Below are 23483 nucleotides of genomic sequence, written 5' to 3'. Positions count from 1 at the left end.
CCTGAAGTCTTTATGGAAGGGGATATCACTTCCAAACAACTATAAACTCCTCCATCCTCACCCCTCCTCCCATCATCCATACATCACCATGTCTTCAATAAAGGTAAGTGTGATGTTACTATTGTTTTATTCTCGTCTCATCCTTGTTTTCTGTGTAGGTAAATGTATATTTCATGTAGAAAACATTTTTTGTTAATTCTTTTGGGTGTCTGAAACTGACTACAGTGGACCCCCGCATAACGATCACCTCCGAATGCAACCAATTATGTAAGTGTATTTATGTAAGTGCGTTTGCACGTGTATATTTGGGGGTCTGAAATGGACTAATCTACTTCACAATATTCCTTATGGGAACAAATTCGGTCAGTACTGGCACCTGAACATACTTCTGGAGTGAAAAAATATCGTTAACTGGGGGTCCACTGTAATTGGATTTCCATTATATCTAATGGGGAAAATTAATTCTGAATTCATCAGGTTCAGGTTTAGTCACTCTCTCTGGGAAGGATTAATTATGAAAACCGGGGGTCCACTGTAATAGTTATTATAATAATAACAAGCGAGCTTCAATTCCCTAAATTAATAATAATAATTATTATAATATAATAATAAGAATATATAATAATAATGAGGGGCTTCGGAATGCTGCCAACTCAGTGCACTGTTTATCTCACTATGGAAGCATTTTTCTCGTGTTTTGCTTGCATTTTGTGCAGTTATTTTGCCAATTTTTTTTTTCTAACCATGGGTCGTAAGAAAGTAAGTGCAAAGGACAGTGCTGAGAAGAAAGAGGATGATGTCCATGGAATTAAAGCATAGAATCATAGATAAACAAGCAAGGTGTGCAGTTTGTCTGTTTAGGGGGAAGCTCACTCGTAACTGAGGAAAAAACTGACCAAGCGACGGCTCGTATCTCGAAAAACTCGTTTGTTGGGACACTCGTAAGTCAAGGTTTCACTGTACTTATAAACGTGCAAGATTTCAGGTACTTGCTACTTCTACTTGCATATAGGTCACACTACACATGCATGTACAAGCGTATATATACACCCTTCTGGGTTTTCTTCTATTTTTCTTGCTGGTTCTTCTTGTTTATTTCCACTTATCTGCATGGGGAAGTGGAACAGAATCCTTCCTCCATAAGCCATGTGTGTCATAAGAGGCGACTAAAATGCCAGGAGCAAGGGGCTAGTAACCCTTACTCTTGTATATATTACTAAATGTAAAAGGAGAAACTTTCATTTTTCCTTTTGGGCCACCCCACCTCAGTGGGATATGGCCGGTGTGTTGAAAGACGAAAGAAGACTTATACAGTGGACCCCCGGTTAACGAACTTTTTTAATTCCAGTAGTATGTTCAGGTGCCAGTACTGACCAAATTTTTTCCCATAAGGAATATTGTGAAGTAGATTAGTCCATTTCAGACCCCCAAACATACACGTACAAACGCACTTACATAAATACACTTACATAATTGGTCGCATTTGGAGGTGATCGTTAAGCGGGGGTCCACTGTATTTATAAAGGGATTCAGGGAAACTAGCAGGCCAGACTTGAGTCCTGGAGAGGGGGTTTTAATGTTGCAGTTTTGTAACTAGTATAAGCACACCTCAGGCAAGATAGTGATGGAGTGAATGATTTTAAAGTTTTTCTGTTTTGGGCCACCCTACCTTGGTGGTAAATGGCCAGTGTGTTAATAAAAAAAATGATTTCTTTCTCTTTTCATGTATTAAAAATTATTTTAAATCAATTTATCTCCAGAGTATGAGTGAGGATGTGATGGCTCATCGAGTCATTTAACTGTTAGGAATTGAGCGATGGTGAATGTTTTGTTCTTTGTTACCCTGCTTTGGTGGGAAATGGCTGTTATAAATTCGTGTGTAGAGGACAAGTACAGTATTATGACACATTGTCAGCTGTTAATGAAACAAAGACCCATATTCCAAGGTTTTCACTTACATTTTTCTATTGAATAGTATAAGCTTTGATTTTTAGCATTTACAATATTGATATTTATTTTGTTTAACAGCTAATGCACAGTACAGCACAACAGTTCAGCAGCCACCCAAATCTGCTGTACAACCTCCTGGGAAGATGGTTCAACAAGCACCTGCCACAGGTGAAACTAAGGCAGAAACTAAAAAGTATGCATTTCTGCTAGATAAAAGTTCATCCAATGCTGCTAAAAAGCCTGGACCACAGTTTCGCAAAGTGATGCCAAATATTATTGGTATGTAAGATTTTTTTGTGCTACAGATACATTACCAGTTTTCTGGCACCCTTGTTTCCTAAGCCTTTCCAGAATATTGATTTTGCCTGACAAGCATGGGGTCACTTAATTTAGCAATACATCTCTGAACCCACTAACTATTCAGCTCCCATGTCTCTAAAGCACCCTGGACTACTAAAAGCTTCGATAAACATTAGTGTAAATGAAACTTGAGCTATAGAGCTAATCACAAAGGTCTGGAAGTTGATGGTTATCAGGATTACTGTCTTTCATAGTTGACTGGATTTTGTGATGTTGCAGGGGAGGACATCTGGGGTACATGAACTTGAAGCCACGGGATTTTCAGATGTAGGTCTACTGTTATAACACATTGTTCTTGGCTATCTTTTTTTGACATTTCATCCAAGCATAGTTGTTACAGGTGTTTTAATGTTCCCAATAAAATTCCATAATCTCTTGTTTCATCATGAAAGAATGTTGTTGTATCCCTTGGATTAATTCACCTGATGGCTTGGTTAACTTGTCATTAGCCATAGTTATTAACCCTACCCATAGCTAGGGTTAGTTGTTAGCAAAATACATTTAGAATTGCATAAAATCATGGGGGTTGCCATCAGCAACTGCACTGTAAAAAAAGAAAATTAGCATGCACTACACTTCATCTGTAGCCACCCATGTAATTTTCTCTGGACTAAGAGGTGCCGGACCACCCATTGCCAGAAAATCATTGTTGTATTACCTGTAGTATTTGTATTTACAGTACACTGGTTGGCCTGGTCACTCAAGGAAGCTCTTATGTGAGAGCAATTAAGTTTTTTGCTTTCTTCTTTTTAATGATTTTTTAATACAACAATAATCTGGTGATCTGCACTAAGGTTGGTGTTGTGTACCCTCTTATATGTGGTTGCAGGGGTTGAGTCTCAGCTGTGGTCCTGCCTCTCAGCTTGCCATTTGCCAGAATTGTTCTTTCCTAACTTCTTGGGCCCTGTCATACTTGCTCTTCAAGCTATGTATGGAACCTACTTCCACAGTTTCCTCACAGTGATCATTCAAATTTCTGACCACTCTGAGACTGAAGAAATACTTCCTGTGGGTCATCTGTGTCTCCGAGTTCCTGTTTCTCACCTCTTGAGCAGCCTATACCTGTCTACCTTATCAGTTTTCTAAGCCTATAAAAAAGTGATGCAAAAGTTAAAATAATAAAAATGCTATTGTACTATATTGTTAACCTGATGGGCATGTCAAAGTATGCTTGTTCTGAAATGGCTTATTTTCAGATTCCTGAAGGTCACTCTTACTACTATTAATAAACATGTTTACAGATTATGATAAAAAAATGAGAAAATTAGCATATAACTAAAACTTTAGCTGCACACACAAACCCCTCATTTCTTGACCCATTTTTACCCAACAGTGTGAGTACTCCACAAATGAAACCTCCATATTCATTGGGGTTACATTATTGCTTTTCTTCTGACAGCATAGGAGTCCCTGGGAAATACTCTTATTCTCTCTGTTACTTGGAAGGATCTAGCTCTTCCAAGGAATGTTTCCCCATTATGTTTCCAGGTTTTCATAGCTATAATTTCCTCAGATCTTCTCATTCTCATGTCCCTTTTTTATTATCTTAATTGCTGTTCTGAATGGTAATGATGATTGTTCTACATTTTTGTGGCAAGTCTTATTAAGTTCAGCTCTTCGAGTAGCCATCTGTTGCATATCAGTTTAGAAATTGCCTGAAAACTATTTTATTAAAAATTTTGCTTTCCAAAGTATTCATAATCTGTGTTAAAAAGTAGATTGATAATTTAAATTAAGTTGTTTTCAAACATTTTCTTTCAGGTACAGTAGATCAGCAAGGCAATATTAACAAAGTCACAAGTATTGGAGCTGGTCAGGTAGCACAGCAACAGCCACACCAGCAACAAACTGTACATCAGCAAGCTGTGCAGCAGACACAACCACAACAAACAGTGCAACAGGTGAACATAATCTTAATACAGTCAAAACTTCTGTCACTGCACTTACATTCCTGGAAACACGTGTGCTATGTATATTGGTGCTATCTGAAGTTTATAACATAAGACAAAATTTGATTATTTAAAGAAAAAAGGCTAACTTGCAAAACAGTTTCTGACAATTTTTATGTGCATTAGGATGTTGAAAGTTTGTAATCTGATCTTCAATAATTGAAAATTTGGTTTGGTCATCAGGAATTGATAAACTCCTAGGGGCAAAACAGTTTTAAGGAAAATATATTTGTCCCTTAAGTTATTTACAAATCTCTTAAGTCGTTAAAGTCTGGCTAAACAGCTATCCACAGATGTAACTTGATAAATATTAAATTAGCATGCCAAAAATCTAAATTTTATATAAAAATAAAATATAAATTTGCTTAGCAGCATATGGCAATAAGCAGTCAAGTGGCAGGCGAGAAGTGTTCATTTCCTCTCTTTAAAACTCCATAGGAAACCACTTATTTTTAACAGCATAAATCAGTTGTGTACCTATCCTCTTGATAATCCAGCAATATACAGTACTGCACATCTTTGCATAAAAAATCTGTTTGGGCACAGAATAATCTAATCTGCCCTAAATCATTAAGAAGCAGTTTACTTGTATTTTTACCTTTAATATGAAATAAAGTATTGGTAACTTTCAGACTGAAGATTTACTATTGTTTGTATTTCAGCATTTCCAGGTGTATATAATGGCCTGTGTCCTAATATTTAGATATATTTCTGCTATTATTAATGTGTCTGTGAATGTTATCAGTGCTCTGGGAGGAGGCTGAGAGTACAGAACACATTCATTATCAACTATCTTCCTAAATTATAATTTTATGCTGTCAAAGGACTGTGAGAATTGAAGATGATTTTTTTTTTTTATTTTATATTTAATAAAACTTTCTATTTAATGCATTTTCATAGTGGTGACTGTAGCTGCCACTGTCATCATCCATCAGCTGTTTGTTGGAGCATAATACAAATTGTGCCTTTTGTTTATAGGCTTTTCTCGATTCTTTGCTTTGTTTGACCGTCCAAAATATTATGCTTTTATGTTCTGATGTTAACCCAATTTGCCTAATCATTCTTTTATGATAAATCTTGCATCACATTTCTAAAAAAGACTTGTGATTAATATTGACACTCATAAGAATTATAGCAAAGGAAGAAATTTGGGTATGAATAATGGGACAAAATGAGGATACATTTAACCTGTAAACTGTCCAAACGTGTATATACAGTGGTCCCTTAATAATCGTCAATAATCCGTTCCTGGAAGTGGGACTATTATCGAAATGGACGATTTTCGAATCAATTTTCCCCATAAGAAATAATGTAAATCCAATTAATTCGTTCCAGACACCCAGAAGTATCAACAACAATTTTTTTTTTTACCTAAAAGATAGATTTACATGCACAAAAGAATGAACATTCAACATGACAGTTACCTTTATTGAAGGCTGTTGTTGATAAATGGAAGACGGGGAGGAGGAGAGAGGGAAGAGAGGTTATTTGGAAGGGGAATCCCCCTCCATAAGGACTCTAGGGCACTAATAAAATGTATAAATGAACATTGGTAATAGGGGTAGTTGATGAGTGGAACTGTCTGCCTAGTAGGGTGATCGAAGCTAAAACATTGGGTAGTTTCAAAGTTAGGTTGGATAAATACACGAGTGAGAGGGGTTGGATTTGAGTCGGACTTGCACCTGAGCTTATTGCTTGGGTAGCATTTGTTCTGTTAGTGGGTTGGATTTGTGAAGGACCGGCCTAGTATGGGCCAACAGGCTTATTGCAGTGTTCCTCCTTTCCAATGTTCTAAAAGCTATGGCATGGGTAGTTTCAAATTTAGGTTGGATAAATACTTCCAGCAGGCGTGCGTGAGCGTGTTAGATAGGAGTGAATGGAGACGAATGGTACTTGGGACCTGACGATCTGTTGGAGTGTGAGCAGGGTAATATTTAGTGAAGGGATTCAGGGAAACCGGTTATTTTCATATAGTCGGACTTGAGTCCTGGAAATGGGAAGTACAATGCCTGCACTTTAAAGGAGGGGTTTGGGATATTGGCAGTTTGGAGGGATATGTTGTGTATCTTTATATGTGTATGCTTCTAGACTGTTGTATTCTGAGCACCTCTGCAAAAACAGTGATAATGTGCGAGTGTGGTGAAAGTGTTGAATGATGATGAAAGTATTTTCTTTTTGGGGATTTTCTTTCTTTTTTGGGTCACCCTGCCTCGGTGGGAGACGGCCGACTTGTTGAAAAAAAAAAAAAAATACACGAGTGAAAGGGGTTGGATTTGAGTCGGACTTGCACCTGAGTTTATTGCTTGGGTAGCATTTGTTCTGTTAGTGGGTTGGATTTGTGAAGGACTGGCCTAGTATGGGCCAGCGGGCCTGTTCCAGTGTTCCTACTTTCTTAAGTTCTTATTTAACATCACACTTACCAGTAGGGTGATCGAGGCTAGGACCTTGGGTAGCTTCAAGAAGAGATTGGACAAATATACAAGTTGGAGGAGCTGAGTTTGATTTGTGTCATTGGGTACGGGAGTAAATTCTTGGGTAGCTTTGGGTGGAGGTCATTTTGATAAGGACCTGCCTTGTATGGGCCAGTAGACCTGCAGTGTTCTTCCATTGTTATGTTCTTATTGGCTATTTGTTTGTGTGAGGGAGGGATGACAAATTTATTGTTGGAGAATATGACACTAATATCAACTCTATGGCTTATTTATCTATTACAATTCAACTAATATGACATAATAAACAATATTTATAAGATAGATACATGGAATATACTCTAGAATGAATAAAATAAGTCATTACGTATGTCACGAGAGGTGTTGTGTTGTTGTTGGGTATATAAGGGCCACTGAGTGTAAACCGTCCATAATGGTGGTGAGGCGGCGGTGGTTTTTGTAGCCCTTTATAACTCCAACAACATTGGAGGAGTTGGTAGAATTGCTGAATCACTAAAGAAGGAACCCTCTACCACCATCACTACGACCTTCTACCACTATTACAACTGTTACCACCATCACTACCACGAAAGAAAGCTTCTACTGCCAGCCCTTTGCTAAAGAATGTGAGAAACATATAATTTATGAAAAATTTTGTAGAAAAATACAAAGATGGTGGTGGTAGAGTGGAAGCAGTTGTGATAGTGGTTGATGAACATAAGAACATAAGAAAGGAGGATCACTGCAGCAGGCCTGTTGGCCCATGCTCGGCAGGTCCTTTACAATTCATCCCACTAACGAAATATTTTCCCAACCCAGTCCTCAATGCTACCCAAGAAATAAGCTCGGATAACTCTATCCACTCATTTGGGACTTGCAAATGAGTGGATAGAGTTATCAAAGCTTATTTCTTGGGTAGCATTGAGGACTGGGTTGGGAAAATGTATCGTTAGTGGGATGAATTGTAAAGGACCTGCCGAGCATGGGCCAACAGGCCTGCTGCAGTGATCCTCCTTTCTTATGTTCTTATGTTCATCAACCACTATCACAACTGCTTCCACTCTAGCACCACCATCTTTGTATTTTTCTACAATTTTTTTCATAAATTATGTGTTTCTCACATTCTTTACCAAAGGGGTGGCACTAGCTTTATTTGGAGCCATGGTAGCTTATTTAGTACTTGCAAGCACTAAAATCAATGGAATATTATGAAATATTTCGTAGGAGCATGTGAGGTTACCGTCACTCACTGGTAAACAATGGCACACTGGCTGGGAAGGAAAGGCCGAGGCGGCTCAGAGCGTGAGTACGCATCCAGGACGAAGGACTATTAGCGAGTTACCAGACCATTTGCGAGCCAATATTTTGACGAAAAAACAGGACTATTTCCGAAATTGACGACTTTCAGGCCGGACGATTATTGAGGGACCACTGTACATTCTCTCGCCCAGTGCTCTGAATATTTTGAAAAAAAAAAAAAAAAAGTTTAAAAATAAAGATCACATTTTTCTAAGTGTTATACGATAAAAAATTTAGGGTTAGTACTTACTGAAATAGGAGGGCGTGAAGTTGGCACTTGGCAATCACCTGACAGCAACTGTTGTTTATACTCCAACATTATATACGAAATTATTATCATACTGCCACAAACACACATGTACACACTGATAGGTGATATTGCACACCTGGCTGAATCACATTCTATTATCTTCAACTATATACAAGTACAGTGGACCCCCGGTTAACGATATTTTTTCACTCCAGACGTATGTTCAGGTGCCAGTACTGACCGAATTTGTTCCCATAAGAAATATTGTGAAGTAGATTAGTCCATTTCAGACCCCCAAACATACACGTACAAACGCACTTACATAAATACACTTACATAATTGGTCACATTCGGAGGTAATCGTTATGCGGGGGTCCACTGTATTTACATGTCCCACTTAGGTTTCTGGAAGTCCACTATTGTATGATATAGAGTGCCACCCCACACTGGTGACATATGAATCATGTGTCCTTCTGATGTTGGGGTCATTTTGTGATGGTAGCACACCGCATCTTTTCTGGTAATACTTCCTTGTGGAAGTATTACCAGGTATTGGTACCAGGTAATGACAGTTAGGAATGTTTCGGTCTAGCACTTACCCTACTGGCTGTGGTTGGGGGATAAGTCGCTGTTGAGGGGCAGGTACAGGTGTGGTACCATACTTTTTTCCTGTCTGTTTTACGACATTTAGGGAGAAATCTGCAAAACGTTGTCGTTTTCCAGCCTTTATTTTGTACACATTGAATGCATTGAGCACCGTAGTGTGTACAAAGTGGAAAAACACTTTTATATACCACTGGCGACTCCTACGCACACAGTCAACGAACCCTATCATCATACAATAGCTGACACTTGTCAGCTAGTCACATATTGTTCGTATAGTTGATAGCAGCTGGCTTGTCAATACGTTCATTGGTATCCCGGTTCACTTTATCTGTTTGTACCATCTCGTTTCTGTGGATGGTTGACAGCAGTTTCACGTCCCGTTTGTCATGCCATGTCAGTGCCATGATGTCATTGGCATGAAATACTTGCACTGCACCTTCAGCACTGCCTCCACTGAACCTTGGCATATGTTTTCTATTCCTTCTCACCATTCCACATATATCAGTATTGTTCACACGTAGGAAATCAGCGAGCATAGGGCTTGTATACCAGTTGTCTGTGTACAATGTATGACCCTTGCCAAGGTATGGTTCCATCATCTTGCGAACGACATTACCAGAAATGCCCAACATCCGTCTGTCATCATCGAGTGTGTTTCTCCCAGTGTCGACAATGACTTCCAACTCGAAACCACTCTCACAGTCACAAATAACGAAAAGTTTTATACCAAAGTGATTGTTTGCTTTGTATATATTGCTTGAATGACAGGTGTCCCTTGAACAGAATCAAGGACTTGTCAACAACAATGTTCTTGAAGGGATAAAAGTATGCACTGAATTTCTGCTTCATATACATAAACACTTCCCAGATTTTGTATAGAAGGTCGTTTCTGTTGGGCATATTCCTGTCTGAGAAGTGCAACATTCGTAGCAACAGAGTGAATCTGTTGCAGGGAAGGAGGTCACGGAAGACATAGTTACGTATATTGTTCTCATAGGTATGTGGCATAAGCATGACAGTGGCAAGGAATAAATACATTTCAGCTACTGTTGTATCTTTCCACCTGCACAGGCTTGACAATTCTGCAACCTCTGTGTTGTCCATGATATAGAGGTAATAATTGTTCATCTGGGTCACTATCAAGTTTAATATAGGCTCGTCAAAGTATAAATGGAAAAAGTCTAACTCTGTAGACTCGTTCGTTATGGGACAGTCTGGCAGGATGCCACTTCCACTTTTATCAAAATCAGAAGGCTGTGGCATGAATATACTTTGTGTCCAGTTCCACTGACAGTCACATGGTGCAGGGTGGACCTGTTGCATGGGGCGTGGTGGAGCAGGAGGGGGTGCTGGCTGGTCCTTTGTCTGTCCACCCACCACTCCATGTGCTCTAGGCACTGTGCCACCCACCTCCTCCTTCCTCCATCCCTGCATATTCTCCTTCATGATCAGTATCAGTGGCCGGGGTTTTGGATTGTGACCTCCCATGACCTCTGGGGACTGCATATGGCACACCGCTTGAACGTAGGCAACGACGCCTAAATGTACGCTTCACTGGTGAATAATGAATATCACTATCACTAGACGAATCCTTGTGCATAAAATCAATTTCATCGTCACTTACATCACTTTCACTATCACTAAAACACCGGAAAAATGATAGTTTCCTTTTGTGTAGTTGCCTATGGGTAACACTCGCCACTCCAGAGGTGCTTGGCCCAGGATCTTCTGTGGTCACACGGACCACCCCGGAAGTGCTAGGCCTAAGGTCTGGTGTGGCCACATTGGCTACCCCAGAGGTGCTTGGCTCAGGGTCTGGTGTGGCCACACTGGCCACCCAAGAGGTAATTGGCTTAGGGTCATCTGGATTATTGTCTATATTTTCACTAATTCCTTGATTATTAGTGGCCACATCGGTCTCAGATCCACTGAACTCACGTTCTATATCACTTTCCTTGAATAAGAGAGTGTTAATAAGATAAGGCGTGAGTGAATCACGAGGGTTTGCCATGGTGTTGATCCAAGATGGACCTGAATGTAACGGTGCTACCATGTGGTACCCAGTATTCCCTGATTTTTTTCATACTGTGCACTGAGTGCACAGACCCACTCTCTCGTGTCTTGGCAACTCAGGCCTATTGCGCCAATTTTGATGGAATGAAAAATAAAATGTTGATCTACATTCAGAGCACTACTGGTAAGAACATGTATATACGTTTGGACTTTTTACGGGTTAATTGAAAAACTTACGTCAACTCCTGCAACTGTATGACTTAGATGTCACTGTTTGCTACATGCAAAATAGTTACAGATAGGTGTTTAATATAGGGCAAGCAGTGTAGTGTATATTCTAGTGGATCTTCGGGAGTATATCTAATGCAGTAGGTTTTTTCTGCATAGAGATTGAGTTGTCATACAAATGTGGGTTATTAAAGTATGTGCATTTTGCTACATTAATTAGGGTCAGTGTTATGGATCTGCTGCTAGTGGGTTGTATGGGGGAGGCATGATTGTTCTTGCAGGCCCATTTCCATCCACATTTTCTCTTGCCTCTTTTCTTTGTGAAATCTGCAGCTTCATACTAAGGACCCTTGGACTTAGGAGTACAAGTGGGGGTGTGTGTGAGTGCATCTTATTGAAAATGTAATGAGTGTACATGTGCAATTAAGATTAATAGAGAGTTTTCATTCATGATATAAACAAAGATATTCAGAGTAAGTAAAACAAAATCTTTGTATTGGTTACCATTACCAAAGAATTAGTATTATATGCAGAATGATTAAAATAAGGGTTTAAATATTTTAAATAAATAAACCCTGTTAGTTAATAATAAAATTATTTTACAAGCTTGAAACATTTTTGGATAGGTTATACAAGAGCAGCCCCAGCAGGTGCAAGAGGAACAGGTACAACAACTACATCAGTCAGAGGAGAGTGTAGGTGGAGGGCATCACACTCAACAGCACCAGCAGCAGGAGGCCTCACCTACTACACTAGAAGAACTGCAACAAGCATTGTCATCTGGCCAGGCTATCCTTCAGACTGCAGACAATGGTTCAGAACAGACCCTCCAAATGGTTGAGGGGCAGTGTAAGCTCAAAATTTTCAATGGTTTACTTATCCCAAGATTTAAATTCGTATTAACTAGCCTTATTTGGAGGATGCTGCATATCTTTAGGTTTTGCTTTTGTTTACCTGGTACCATTTTTGGTTAAATTGGTGTTTTTTCTGAATGATTTTAGAATGCTTTATGTATGTTGCTTACACTTAAAACACACACGTACAGCATTTACGTAACTCTTTGTATCTACAGGAGTAGGGCTAAACTTTTGGTATTCTTTATTTGGTGTTTAATCTATGATCATTTGTGTTTTTTAATTTCCAAGGATTGTAACACTTACTACCACCTCTTGTATCCTATTATGTTCTACTTATTACTCATAAAGAAAAAACTTTATTGAATCCCCTGGCATGTTCTCTTCCTCAGTTTATAGGTATGGCTTCTTGTTCTCCCTATCTTTGGTGTTGAGAATTCCTTTTTATCCATTGTCTCATTTTTTAAACACGTCGATTATCTCACACTGAGGTTGGGTGACCTGGAAAAGAGGAAACATTTTCACCATCATTTGGATGATCCTCCGAGCTGCAACATCTCTGCTCTTTCTTCATTGCTGGTACTGCACTTCCCACTTTCCTGAATTTCCTCATAAATGTTACCTTTCTCATAAAAACCACTTGCCTTCACTCCTAATGTGTTCACTCAAATCTTTTGGATATCCAAGCCTCTAGCATTTAAAACTTCCTTTATCCCCTCCCACTGACCTTTCTTGGAAGATTTCTACCCCTCCTTCCCTCCATCACAAATTTATACTCCTCCAAGTCTTCCTATTGCGCTCCATCCTCTAAATGCCCAAAACCTCTTGATATCCCCTCCTCAGATGTTTGTGTATCAGCTGGGTGCTCAGACTTGCATGTTCATCCTATTAATTCATTTCATTATCTCATAATATTGTTTCCAGCAGCAATGTGAAATTATTTTACTTTCTCTTGATGGAATGTTTTGTGATTATAGTTCATAAAAAGAAGAAATACAGTACGAATTCATAGTTAATTATGAAAACATGAGATATATCTTCTACTCTCCCCATGATGAAAGTTTTTACTTTCTTTTTGGGTTTTTCTTTCTTTTTGGGTCACCCTGCTTCAGTGGAAAACAGCGGACGTTAAAAAAAAAAAATAGATAGTACAGTACATGTACAGTACATGTACAGTACAGGAAGCTTACAGCATTTCGCCGTATCTCGCATCTGCTTGACAGCAGGGGATGCAAGATTTTGTACGAGGCACAAGTACGCTCACACCTTGAGTATGCTCCACTTTCTTGGTTCGCCTGCTCCCTTTCTCATCTGCGACTGTTTGACAGAGTAGAGAACAGAGCAAGACGTCTCATCTCTCGTCTGGACCAATCCTGGATAGATCTGTCATTTCAGCAGAGCCTTCAACATAGGAGGGATGTGGGTGGCCTTACTGTTATGTACAAGGCCAATATTGTAAAAGTACCACACCTGGATCCACTTGGAGGACAGCGTGAAGCAAGTTTCTATACCACAAGATGGGCAAAAAGCAGCAACTTCACTCTGGCTGTACCCTTCTCCAGAACATCACTTCATCTGAGATCATTTATTCCTAGGATGACTTGAGTCTGGAACACATTCATACATCAATATGATGTCAATGAGATAGTCAGTTGATCAGATGAAAATGCTGGCCCACAGATGGCTCCAACTTCATCCTGTTCCCTACTTGTATGTTTCATAACAATAAAAATGCTTTCAAATGAGCTGATGTAGGTAACAGCTCTTAGCTTGTCAATAAAGTTAGGAATCCTTAACCTGTAAATAGCTTGTCAGTAAAGCTAGGGATTCTTAACCTAACCTTGTCAAACCCTGTGTAAAAAAAAAAAAAGTGTACTATAATAGGTTAAAAGAACCCTTCTAAAACAGTAGTGCATTTAATATACAGTGGACCCTCGGTTATTGGCCGTAATCCTTTCCAGAAGGTCGGCCTAAAAGTGAAATGGCCTAAAACTGAAATAATATGTCCCATAAGAATTCATGTAAATACAGTTAATCTGTTCCAGACACCCAAAAATGTTAACAAAAAATACATTTTTTAAAGATTAATTATTGTTTTACATACACAAAACAGTGAGAACTAAATAAAATAAATGAACATTTAAATCACTATTACATACCTTTATTGAAGACTTTTGTTGGCTTATGGAAGACAGGGAGGAGGAGAGAGGGAAGACTGATTATTGTTTGGAAGGGGAATCCCCTTCCATAAGGACTTCAGGTATCAAAGTCCTCTCTGGGGTTACTCCCCTCCCTACCTGCTACACTTCCTGTCTCCCTTCCACACAGTTTCCTTGCTACACTCCCTGCCTCCCTTCCACACAGTTTCCTTGCTACACTCCCTGCCTCCCTTCCACACAGTTTCCTTGCTACACTCCCTGCCTCCCTTCCACACAGTTTCCTTGCTACACTCCCTGCCTCCCTGTTACACTCCCTCACTCCATGCTACACTCCCAGCATACCTGCTACACTCCCTGCCTGCCTGCTACACACCCTGCCTTCCTTCCACACTCCCTGCCTCCCTCTCACACTCCCTGCCTCCCTCTCACACTCCCTGCATACCTGCTACACTCCCTGCTATGCTACACTCCATGCTACACTCCCTGCCTGCCTGCTACGCTTCCTGCCTTCCTTCCACACTTCCTGTTTCCCAGCTACACTCCCTGCCTCCCTGCTACACACCATCCCTCCATGTTACACTCCTTGCTAGCCTGTTATACTCAACACCACTCTTATACTTTTCAACAGTTTTTCTTAAATTGTGTTTCTCACTTTCTTTACCAAAGGAACTTTCTTTGGGTCTGTGGTTGCTTATCTCACAGTTGCATTCAATCAATAACCATAAAAAACAATGGATTATAGCGAAATGTTTGGATGAATGAGCGAAAGCTTCCTCACTCTCCCAGAGACACAGCCAGACTGACTAATGAATGTACGAGAGGCTGGCGGGTTGACGTGTCCCATACGGTCGATAACCTGAAGCCGAAAAACTGGCCGATAAGCAAGTTGGCCGATAAGCGGAACGGCCGATAACCAAGGATCCACTGTACATGTGTATTGTATAACAAAATACAGTAATTTTTTTTAATTAAATTTTGTTTCAAGAAAGGGTGAGTGAAGCATCATATACATCTGTTGATTGCTCCTTAGTAGCTAATTTAATTTCTTGTTGGTTAATATCTTCTACAATGTTTCTTTCTTTTTAATGATCAAGAATATGTTCATGAGTAAGATGTATGTTATATAAGTGCTCATAAACTCAACATTGATTATTTTGTATATGACAGGTGTAGTTACTGGATCTGGTCAGACTTATGTTGTAGTGCAAGAAGGTGACAACATCAGTTTTGTGCCAGCTGAAATGGTTCAAGGAGACCTGGGAGCTGCAGTAAATGGAGGCCAGGTCTGTCAAATGTTGAATTATTTGAATAATAATAATATTAATCTCATTATGTATATGTCTTGCCTATTAAGCCAAGTCAATCTGAAAAGTTGAAGTGCATCAAAAATAACACTACTTGATAAAGCTCCTGGAGAGCGAAACGTTGCCACAATAAATGTCACATTAGTTGCACTTGTGTCCTTTTACTTTACATATTGTCGGTAATTCTACCAACTTTATTACAAAAATAACACTGTTCTCAATTTTTATCTTTAGTGTTGATATTATTCATGTAAATAAAAATGGTATTTTTTTTCAAGGTTAGAATGCTAAGTTAGCACCCTAACCTTGAAAAAATCAACATATACTGTAACTTAATCCTCAGTATTGAATTTTTGCTTTGTTTAATGAGCTAATGGATACTGAATAATACAAGTTGGCAAGTTTGACTTATGAAGCATAACATATTGAATTACTTCAATCACTGTATTTTTTAACTGATTTATTATGATTATTATTGAAGACTGAGACATAAATTGCAGAACAATCTTTAATTTGGATAATATTTCTCTGTTTAGAGCCTTATCAGATTATGACTGTGTTAAGTTGTGCATGGTAAAACATCTGAGCCTTTCCTTTAAAGACAGTTGTGTGCACTGTGTGGATAGGTTTTGCTTATTGTTGCCCTTATTATAATGTTACATTTCATGCATCCAAGATGATTTATAAAGGCTTTTGATTTATAAGCATGCAGTGCTGCAAAGGATGAGAGGAGGACCAGTAAACAGTAGTTTCTGATTGGAGATTCCCCATGATCCTCATCAAATTGGGTAGCATAACACGCTGGTTATTTCAAGCCTTCTAGACCATGGATTTGAGTCTCATTCCCTTAACCCTTTTAGGGTTTCCAACGTACTAGTACGGCTTACACGCCAGGGTTATTGATGTACTAGTACGCATAAATTCTAGCGCCTTCAAATCTCGCGGGAAAAGGCTGGTAGGCCTAGATGTGAGAGAATGGGTGTGTGTGGTCGGTGTGCGCGGTAGAAAAAAATCTGGGACCCAGTGGTGCATTGTGGGAACGCCATTTTAGTAGACCTTGTTCACCATGCCTCTCGGTAAGAAGCTCCTCACTCCTCGGCGAATTGGGACACTTTTGTTCCCTAGTGACAGTTCTAATACAGATGGAAGTGCCAGTGAAGATGAGTTTCAAGGTTTTGGTGAGGTTGTGACCGAAACTAATGACCATAATACCGGTAATAGTGAGGAAAACCCAGACGACCCTCAGCCTTCGTCCACCTCTGCTCCTGGGCCGTCTTGTTCACATTCAGTTGTACCAGAATCAGAGAGGAAACTCCTATTTTCCCAAATCCGGGACTCAGATGTGAGCATTGATGATGATAGTGATAGTGAATATGAACTACAAGCTTTTGAAAACAGATCCAGTAGTGATAGTGAAATGTAATATTCTCCAGTGAAGCGTCAGTATATACGACAATATGTGCTCTCTGGTAGTGTGCCATATGCTATTCCAAGGGGAAGGAGTACATCTCGGAGTACATCCCGTGGCTGTACAACAGGAATAGACAGTGAAAATGAAGATGATAGTGTTGCAGTTGGGATGGAAAATGTGCATGGTGGTGGTAGTGGTGGTGCCGGCCATGAGGCACCAGCAGTGGGCCATGCTGCCACCCACGCCACTGCCTCAGCTGATCTACAACAAAGGCCACCATCCCCCACCCACCCACCACACCAGCCTCCACAACTACAACCACCTGTCAGTATCCAGTACCCACCAGCAGACTGCACCTGGGATTGGCAGGAAGCTGCCAATTTTGTTCCAAATCCCCTCCAGTTTGATGAAAGCCAAAGTGGAATACGGCCGTCTTGTACACTGGGGAACAATGCCAGTGAACTGAAATGTTTCAAGTTATTCTTTGATGAACCCTTGATGGAAATTATTGTCAGGGAAAGCAACAGATACTACGAGTACACCATGGCAAACACAATACTTTCACCAAAATCACGTCTGCACCAGTGGAAGGAGACAACTGTTGCTGAGATGTATCTTTTCTTTGCCACAATAATGCTTATGCCACATGTGTATAAGCACACTGTGAAATCATACTGGTCAACCCACTACCTGATTGCAAACCCAGGTTTCAGTGATATAATGTGAGTGAATTGATTTGTGCTACTATTATGTATGCTTCACTTCTCGGACAAAACCAGGCCTGACAGAAACGACAGGTTATATAAGATTAGGTATGTGTTTGTGTATCTGAAAGAGAAATTCAGTATGTATTTTTATCCCTTCAGGAAGCTTGTAATTGATGAGTCTTTGATTCTGTTCAAAGGAAGACACTCTCTCAAGCAGTACATACCAAGCAAGAGGAAACGCCTTGGTATAAAGTTGTTTGTGCTTTGTGATTGCTACAGTGGTCTTGTATTGGATATTATTGTGTACACTGGAAGTTATACATTGCAAAATACCAGGAAGTTATTGGGCATTTCTGGTGATGTGGTTAGAACAATGATAGAACCATACCTTGGTTAGGGGCCTATATTATATACTGATAACTGGTACACAGGCCCCTCACTCAGTGATTTTTTGCGAGTGAACATGACAGATGTGTGTGGCACAGTGCGTGCAAATCGTAAACATATGCCCAGGTTTGACGCTGGCACTTGTAGAGGTGAGGTGCAGGCGTTTGCTGCCAATGACATCATGGCATTTCGGTGGCATGACAAACGAGATGTCACGCTGTTGTCATCAGTTCACCGTAACAAAATGACAAACACTGGCAGGCAGCATAGAGAGAGCAATGAACCCATTCTAAAACCTGCAGCTGTGATTGATTACACCCTCAATATGCTCTCAGTGGACAAATGTGACATGCAGATTGGGTTTGCTGATTGTCTTCGCAAGAGCTATAAGTGGTACATAAAACTCTTTTTTCCATCTTCTGGACATTTCCATGCTCAATGCTTATAATATGTATAAAACGAGGACCAGAAACAAACCACCATATGGCAAATTTTGTTTGTCTGTCATCAGACAAATAGTATTCAAGTACCAAGGAACAGCACCTGCAATAGAAAACCGTCCACTAAATTATCAACAACTACCTTCTCGTCTGAAGCATGGTGATCACTTCCTAATAAAACTGCCTGCTACTGCTTCCAAGAAAAAGGCTCAGAAGAGGTGTTAAATCTGTGCACATACAAAAAAAAAAAAAACGCCCACAAGAATGCAGAGACACTCATTTTAAGTGTGAGGAGTGTAAAACACCACTGTGCATGACACCATGTCTCAAAGAGTTCCACAGGCTGCAGAACTTCTAGAAACATTCTCTGTGATATATATGCGTAATATAAAATAAAGAAAAATAGTAATAAACAACATTTCATATCGTTTGTGTGTGTAAACAACAATTATAAACAATATAATGACAACAGTGTTTGTGCAGTTATTGCATAGTAAATAAAGAGAAAAACTTACAAAATAGTGCTCATATTGGTCTCACAGGCCATAAAAGTTACTTGGAAAAAAAAAATAAAAAATTATAGAAAATAATACCAAAAAACTAAATAAACTAAAACCGGGTGACCGGCAGTCAGCGATGTTACCATATGCCGGTCATTTTCTGTCAACTTCACGCCTCCATATCTCGGCAAGTATTGATGGTAAAAAAATTTTGTTTAGCCTATAAAATTGAAGAAAAAAAAAAAACTATCTTTTCATAAGAAATTTTTTTTTTTTTTTTTTTTTTGAAAATTTTTCGATCCTGAGAACAAGTCTGGGAGAGGGCCTGTCGACCCTGAAAGGGTTAAGATAATATGATTTCCACCCAAGATTTATAAACCCTCTTTGTTAACTTAAATAACAAAAAGGCACAATACCGTGACTGGAACGATACACAAGTAACCCGCACATAAAAGAGAGAAGCTCACGACGACATTTCGGTCCGACTTGGACCAGTGTGACTTTGTCAATGGTCCAAGTCGGACCGAAACGTCGTCGTAAGCTTCTCTCTTTTATTTATTTTTTTTTTTTTTTTTTTTTTTATTATCACACCGGCCGATTCCCACCAAGGCAGGGTGGCCCGAAAAAGAAAAACTTTCACCATCATTCACTCCATCACTGTCTTGCCAGAAGGGTGCTTTACACTACAGTTTTTAAACTGCAACATTAACACCCCTCCTTCAGAGTGCAGGCACTGTACTTCCCATCTCCAGGACTCAAGTCCGGCCTGCCGGTTTCCCTGAATCCCTTCATAAATGTTACTTTGACCGAAACGTCGTCGTAAGCTTCTCTCTTTTATGTGCGGGTTATTTATGTATTGTTAACTTAGTCCCTCTCCATCCTCTCTGTATGATTAATTCATCTCAAAAACACTACCTCTGCCCTCTGAATTACAGTATATCCTTGGTGAGCCCACATCACATTATAATATCTACCTTGAATTCTCTGCTTGACTTTCATACCATGCACAAATACACAAATATTTTATTATTTTTTCAATTATTGTTTTTATGTATAATTAATATTTTGTTTTCATTGTTATTTTTTCATGATTTTTTTTAGGTTGTTGAAGGACTAGACCCAGTTGAGCAGCAGTTGGCACAGATGGAAGGCCAAGTACTTACACACAACCAAGTAAGTGTTTTTTCTGGTCATAGATGATTCGCATTTGTTAATTTTAAGCAAATCTAATAACATATCAGAAAGCTCAGTGTGTACTATCACCTTTTAAATGTGACAAGAAATGAAGCGTTTTGAAAACAAAAGCTGAGATGCTGAGCATTGTATGTTGCTACAGTATTGAGTATTTAAAGTTTTGTGACATTCTATATGAAATGTGAAGCAGAGCATAATGGTGTCTGGGTCATTGAAGAGTTTGTGTTGAGACTATGGGGACTTGTGTGGTAATGTCCATTTTTGAAGGATGTTATTTTTATTTCATCTGTTGCTGAGCTTGATAAAAAAAATTGATGCATTACAAATCTTTGTCAGAATTGCTGTATAAAATGTATAATAATCTGAAGGCCCATTGGATGCATAGCATTTCAGGCAATATTTAGCCTATACTGTACTTAAAGTTTACATAGTTTTAATTTTTTTTATTAAAGGTCTAATCCAAAAATAGATGCAAGTTAGCTTGTAAAATAAAAAGAATAAAAAAGAAATATTTATTTTGTTCTTATAGGGTGAGAGGCATTAGTTAAATTCACTGAGGATTGTTCAGCAGACATAGACATAAGAAATAGATAATACAGTGGTACCTCGAGTTACAAACTTAATTCGTTCCAGAAAGCTGTTCAGGTGCCAATACCGAACAAATTTGTTACCATAAGGAATAATGTAAATTAGATTAGTCCGTTTCAGACCCCCAAAAATACTCTTACAAAAGCACTTACAAAAATACACTTACATAATTGTTCGAGTTGGGAGCTGTTTGAAACTCGAAGTACTACTGTACCATGCAAGATTATCACTGCAACAGCTTTGTCTGAATGAAGGGATATGCAGTATTACTGCATTAGGATGAACAACACTTAATCTCTACTCTACTTAATGTTTATTCAGTTAATTCAAAATATAAATCACCATAAGATATTGTCAAGTTGGGAGGGCAGGTATTACTAGATACTTGAATTAATACAAAATATGGTAAGATAGTATGTGACTAATAATATATGGGAGTTGGAGGAAAGTTGGAATAAGAACAGGGACAGAATTGAATAAAAACAAGATTGCTGTCAGGATCATGTTAAGGTAAAATGATGCTTTTTAACAGTAGCTTTAAAGAGGTTAGCAGATAGGTAACCTTTGTAATCTTCAGGCAATATGTTCCAAATTATAGGGCCTTTTATGCATATTGAGTTTTTACACAGGTAGAGAAGGGCGTAAGGGTTATCAGAGAGTTTTATTCCTTGTATATGCCCATAAGTTTTGGTGCAGCTGTCAAAAAATTTCAGAACAGGGTTAATATTAGAATTTATTGTTCTCTGTATATAGTATGCACAGTATTATGAGTGAATGTTATGTATATTGAGTAATTTTAAACCTTTGCCGAGTGGGTGAGTGTTGTACGGCACTAAGTTGGGTAATCATTCAAATAGCTTCATTCTGTTGAGTTATTATTGGCTTTAGGTGATTTGCTGTAGTTCATCTCCAGGCACTAATAGCATAGGTGAGGTAAGGATAGATTAGAGAGTAGTACAATGTAAGTAGTGCTGTTTGTTTTGCAATGGGAGAATGTTAATTATTATATGTAGTTGGACATTTGCATCTCTGTTCCCAAACATCTTGTAGGTCTTTTTTTTTTTTTTTTTTTTTTTTTTTTTTTTTTATCACACTGGCCGATTCCCACCAAGGCAGGGTGGCCCGAAAAAGAAAAACTTTCACCATCATTCACTGCATCACTGTCTTGCCAGAAGGGTGCTTTACACTACAGTTTTTAAACTGCAACATTAACACCCCTCCTTTAGAGTGCAGGCACTGCACTTCCCATCTCCAGGACTCAAGTCCGGCCTGCCGGTTTCCCTGAATCCCTTCATAAATGTTACTTTGCTCACACTCCAACAGCACGTCAAGTATTAAAAACCATTTGTCTCCATTCACTCCTATCAAACACGCTCACGCATGCCTGCTGGAAGTCCAAGCCCCTCGCACACAAAACCTCCTTTACTCCCTCCCTCCAACCTTTCCTAGGCCGACCCCTACCCCGCCTTCCTTCCACTACAGACTGATACACTCTTGAAGTCATTCTGTTTCGCTCCATTCTCTCTACATGTCCGAACCACCTCAACAACCCTTCCTCAGCCCTCTGGACAACAGTTTTGGTAATCCCGCACCTCCTCCTAACTTCCAAACTACGAATTCTCTGCATTATATTCACACCACACATTGCCCTCAGACATGACATCTCCACTGCCTCCAGCCTTCTCCTCGCTGCAACATTCATCACCCACGCTTCACACCCATATAAGAGCGTTGGTAAAACTATACTCTCATACATTCCCCTCTTTGCCTCCAAGGACAAAGTTCTTTGTCTCCACAGACTCCTAAGTGCACCACTCACCCTTTTCCCCTCATCAATTCTATGATTCACCTCATCTTTCATAGACCCATCCGCTGACACGTCCACTCCCAAATATCTGAATACGTTCACCTCCTCCATACTCTCTCCCTCCAATCTGATATCCAATCTTTCATCACCTAATCTTTTTGTTATCCTCATAACCTTACTCTTTCCTGTATTCACCTTTAATTTTCTTCTTTTGCACACCCTACCAAATTCATCCACCAATCTCTGCAACTTCTCTTCAGAATCTCCCAAGAGCACAGTGTCATCAGCAAAGAGCAGCTGTGACAACTCCCACTTTGTGTGTGATTCTTTATCTTTTAACTCCACGCCTCTTGCCAAGACCCTCGCATCTACTTCTCTTACAACCCCATCTATAAATATATTAAACAACCACGGTGACATCACACATCCTTGTCTAAGGCCTACTTTTACTGGGAAAAAATTTCCCTCTTTCCTACATACTCTAACTTGAGCCTCACTATCCTCGTAAAAACTCTTCACTGCTTTCAGTAACCTACCTCCTACACCATACACTTGCAACATCTGCCACATTGCCCCCCTAACCACCCTGTCATATTTATTTTTTATTTTTATTATCACACCGGCCGATTCCCACCAAGGCAGGGTGAAAAACTTTCACCATCATTCACTCCATCACTGTCTTGCCAGGGTGCTTTACACTACAGTTTTTAAACTGCAACATTAACACCCCTCCTTCAGAGTGCAGGCACTGTACTTCCCATCTCCAGGACTCAAGTCCGGCCTGCCGGTTTCCCTGAATCCCTTCATAAATGTTACTTTGCTCACACTCCAACAGCACGTCCCATTTGTCTCCATTCACTCCTATCAAACACGCTCACGCATGCCTGCTGGAAGTCCAAGCCCCTCGCACACAAAACCTCCTTTACCCCCTCCCTCCAACCCTTCCTAGGCCGACCCCTACCCCGCCTTCCTTCCACTACAGACCCTGTCATATGCCTTTTCCAAATCCATAAATGCCACAAAGACCTCTTTAGCCTTATCTAAATAC

The 23483-nt window shown here is 39.5% G+C and overlaps 1 protein-coding gene across 6 annotated transcripts in view; it reads left to right on the top strand.

The window, feature by feature from the left end:
• Positions 1 to 23483, top strand: part of LOC128687915 (protein tramtrack, alpha isoform) — a 113653-nt gene that overhangs the window by 56342 nt on the left and 33828 nt on the right. For all 6 annotated transcript variants that reach the window (XM_053775515.2, XM_053775513.2, XM_053775516.2 and 3 more), the window contains exons 6-10: positions 2029 to 2229; positions 4072 to 4211; positions 11711 to 11933; positions 15265 to 15380; positions 19948 to 20019. In XM_053775515.2, the coding sequence (XP_053631490.1) occupies positions 2029 to 2229; positions 4072 to 4211; positions 11711 to 11933; positions 15265 to 15380; positions 19948 to 20019 (752 nt within the window). The remainder of the gene's footprint in view (positions 1 to 2028; positions 2230 to 4071; positions 4212 to 11710; positions 11934 to 15264; positions 15381 to 19947; positions 20020 to 23483) is intronic.

The sequence above is a fragment of the Cherax quadricarinatus genome, chromosome 10 (assembly GCF_038502225.1).
Source record: "Cherax quadricarinatus isolate ZL_2023a chromosome 10, ASM3850222v1, whole genome shotgun sequence".
Lineage (NCBI taxonomy): Eukaryota > Metazoa > Arthropoda > Malacostraca > Decapoda > Parastacidae > Cherax > Cherax quadricarinatus.
Note: the sequence above shows the minus strand (reverse complement) of the source record. Positions and strands in the feature narration are given on the sequence as shown.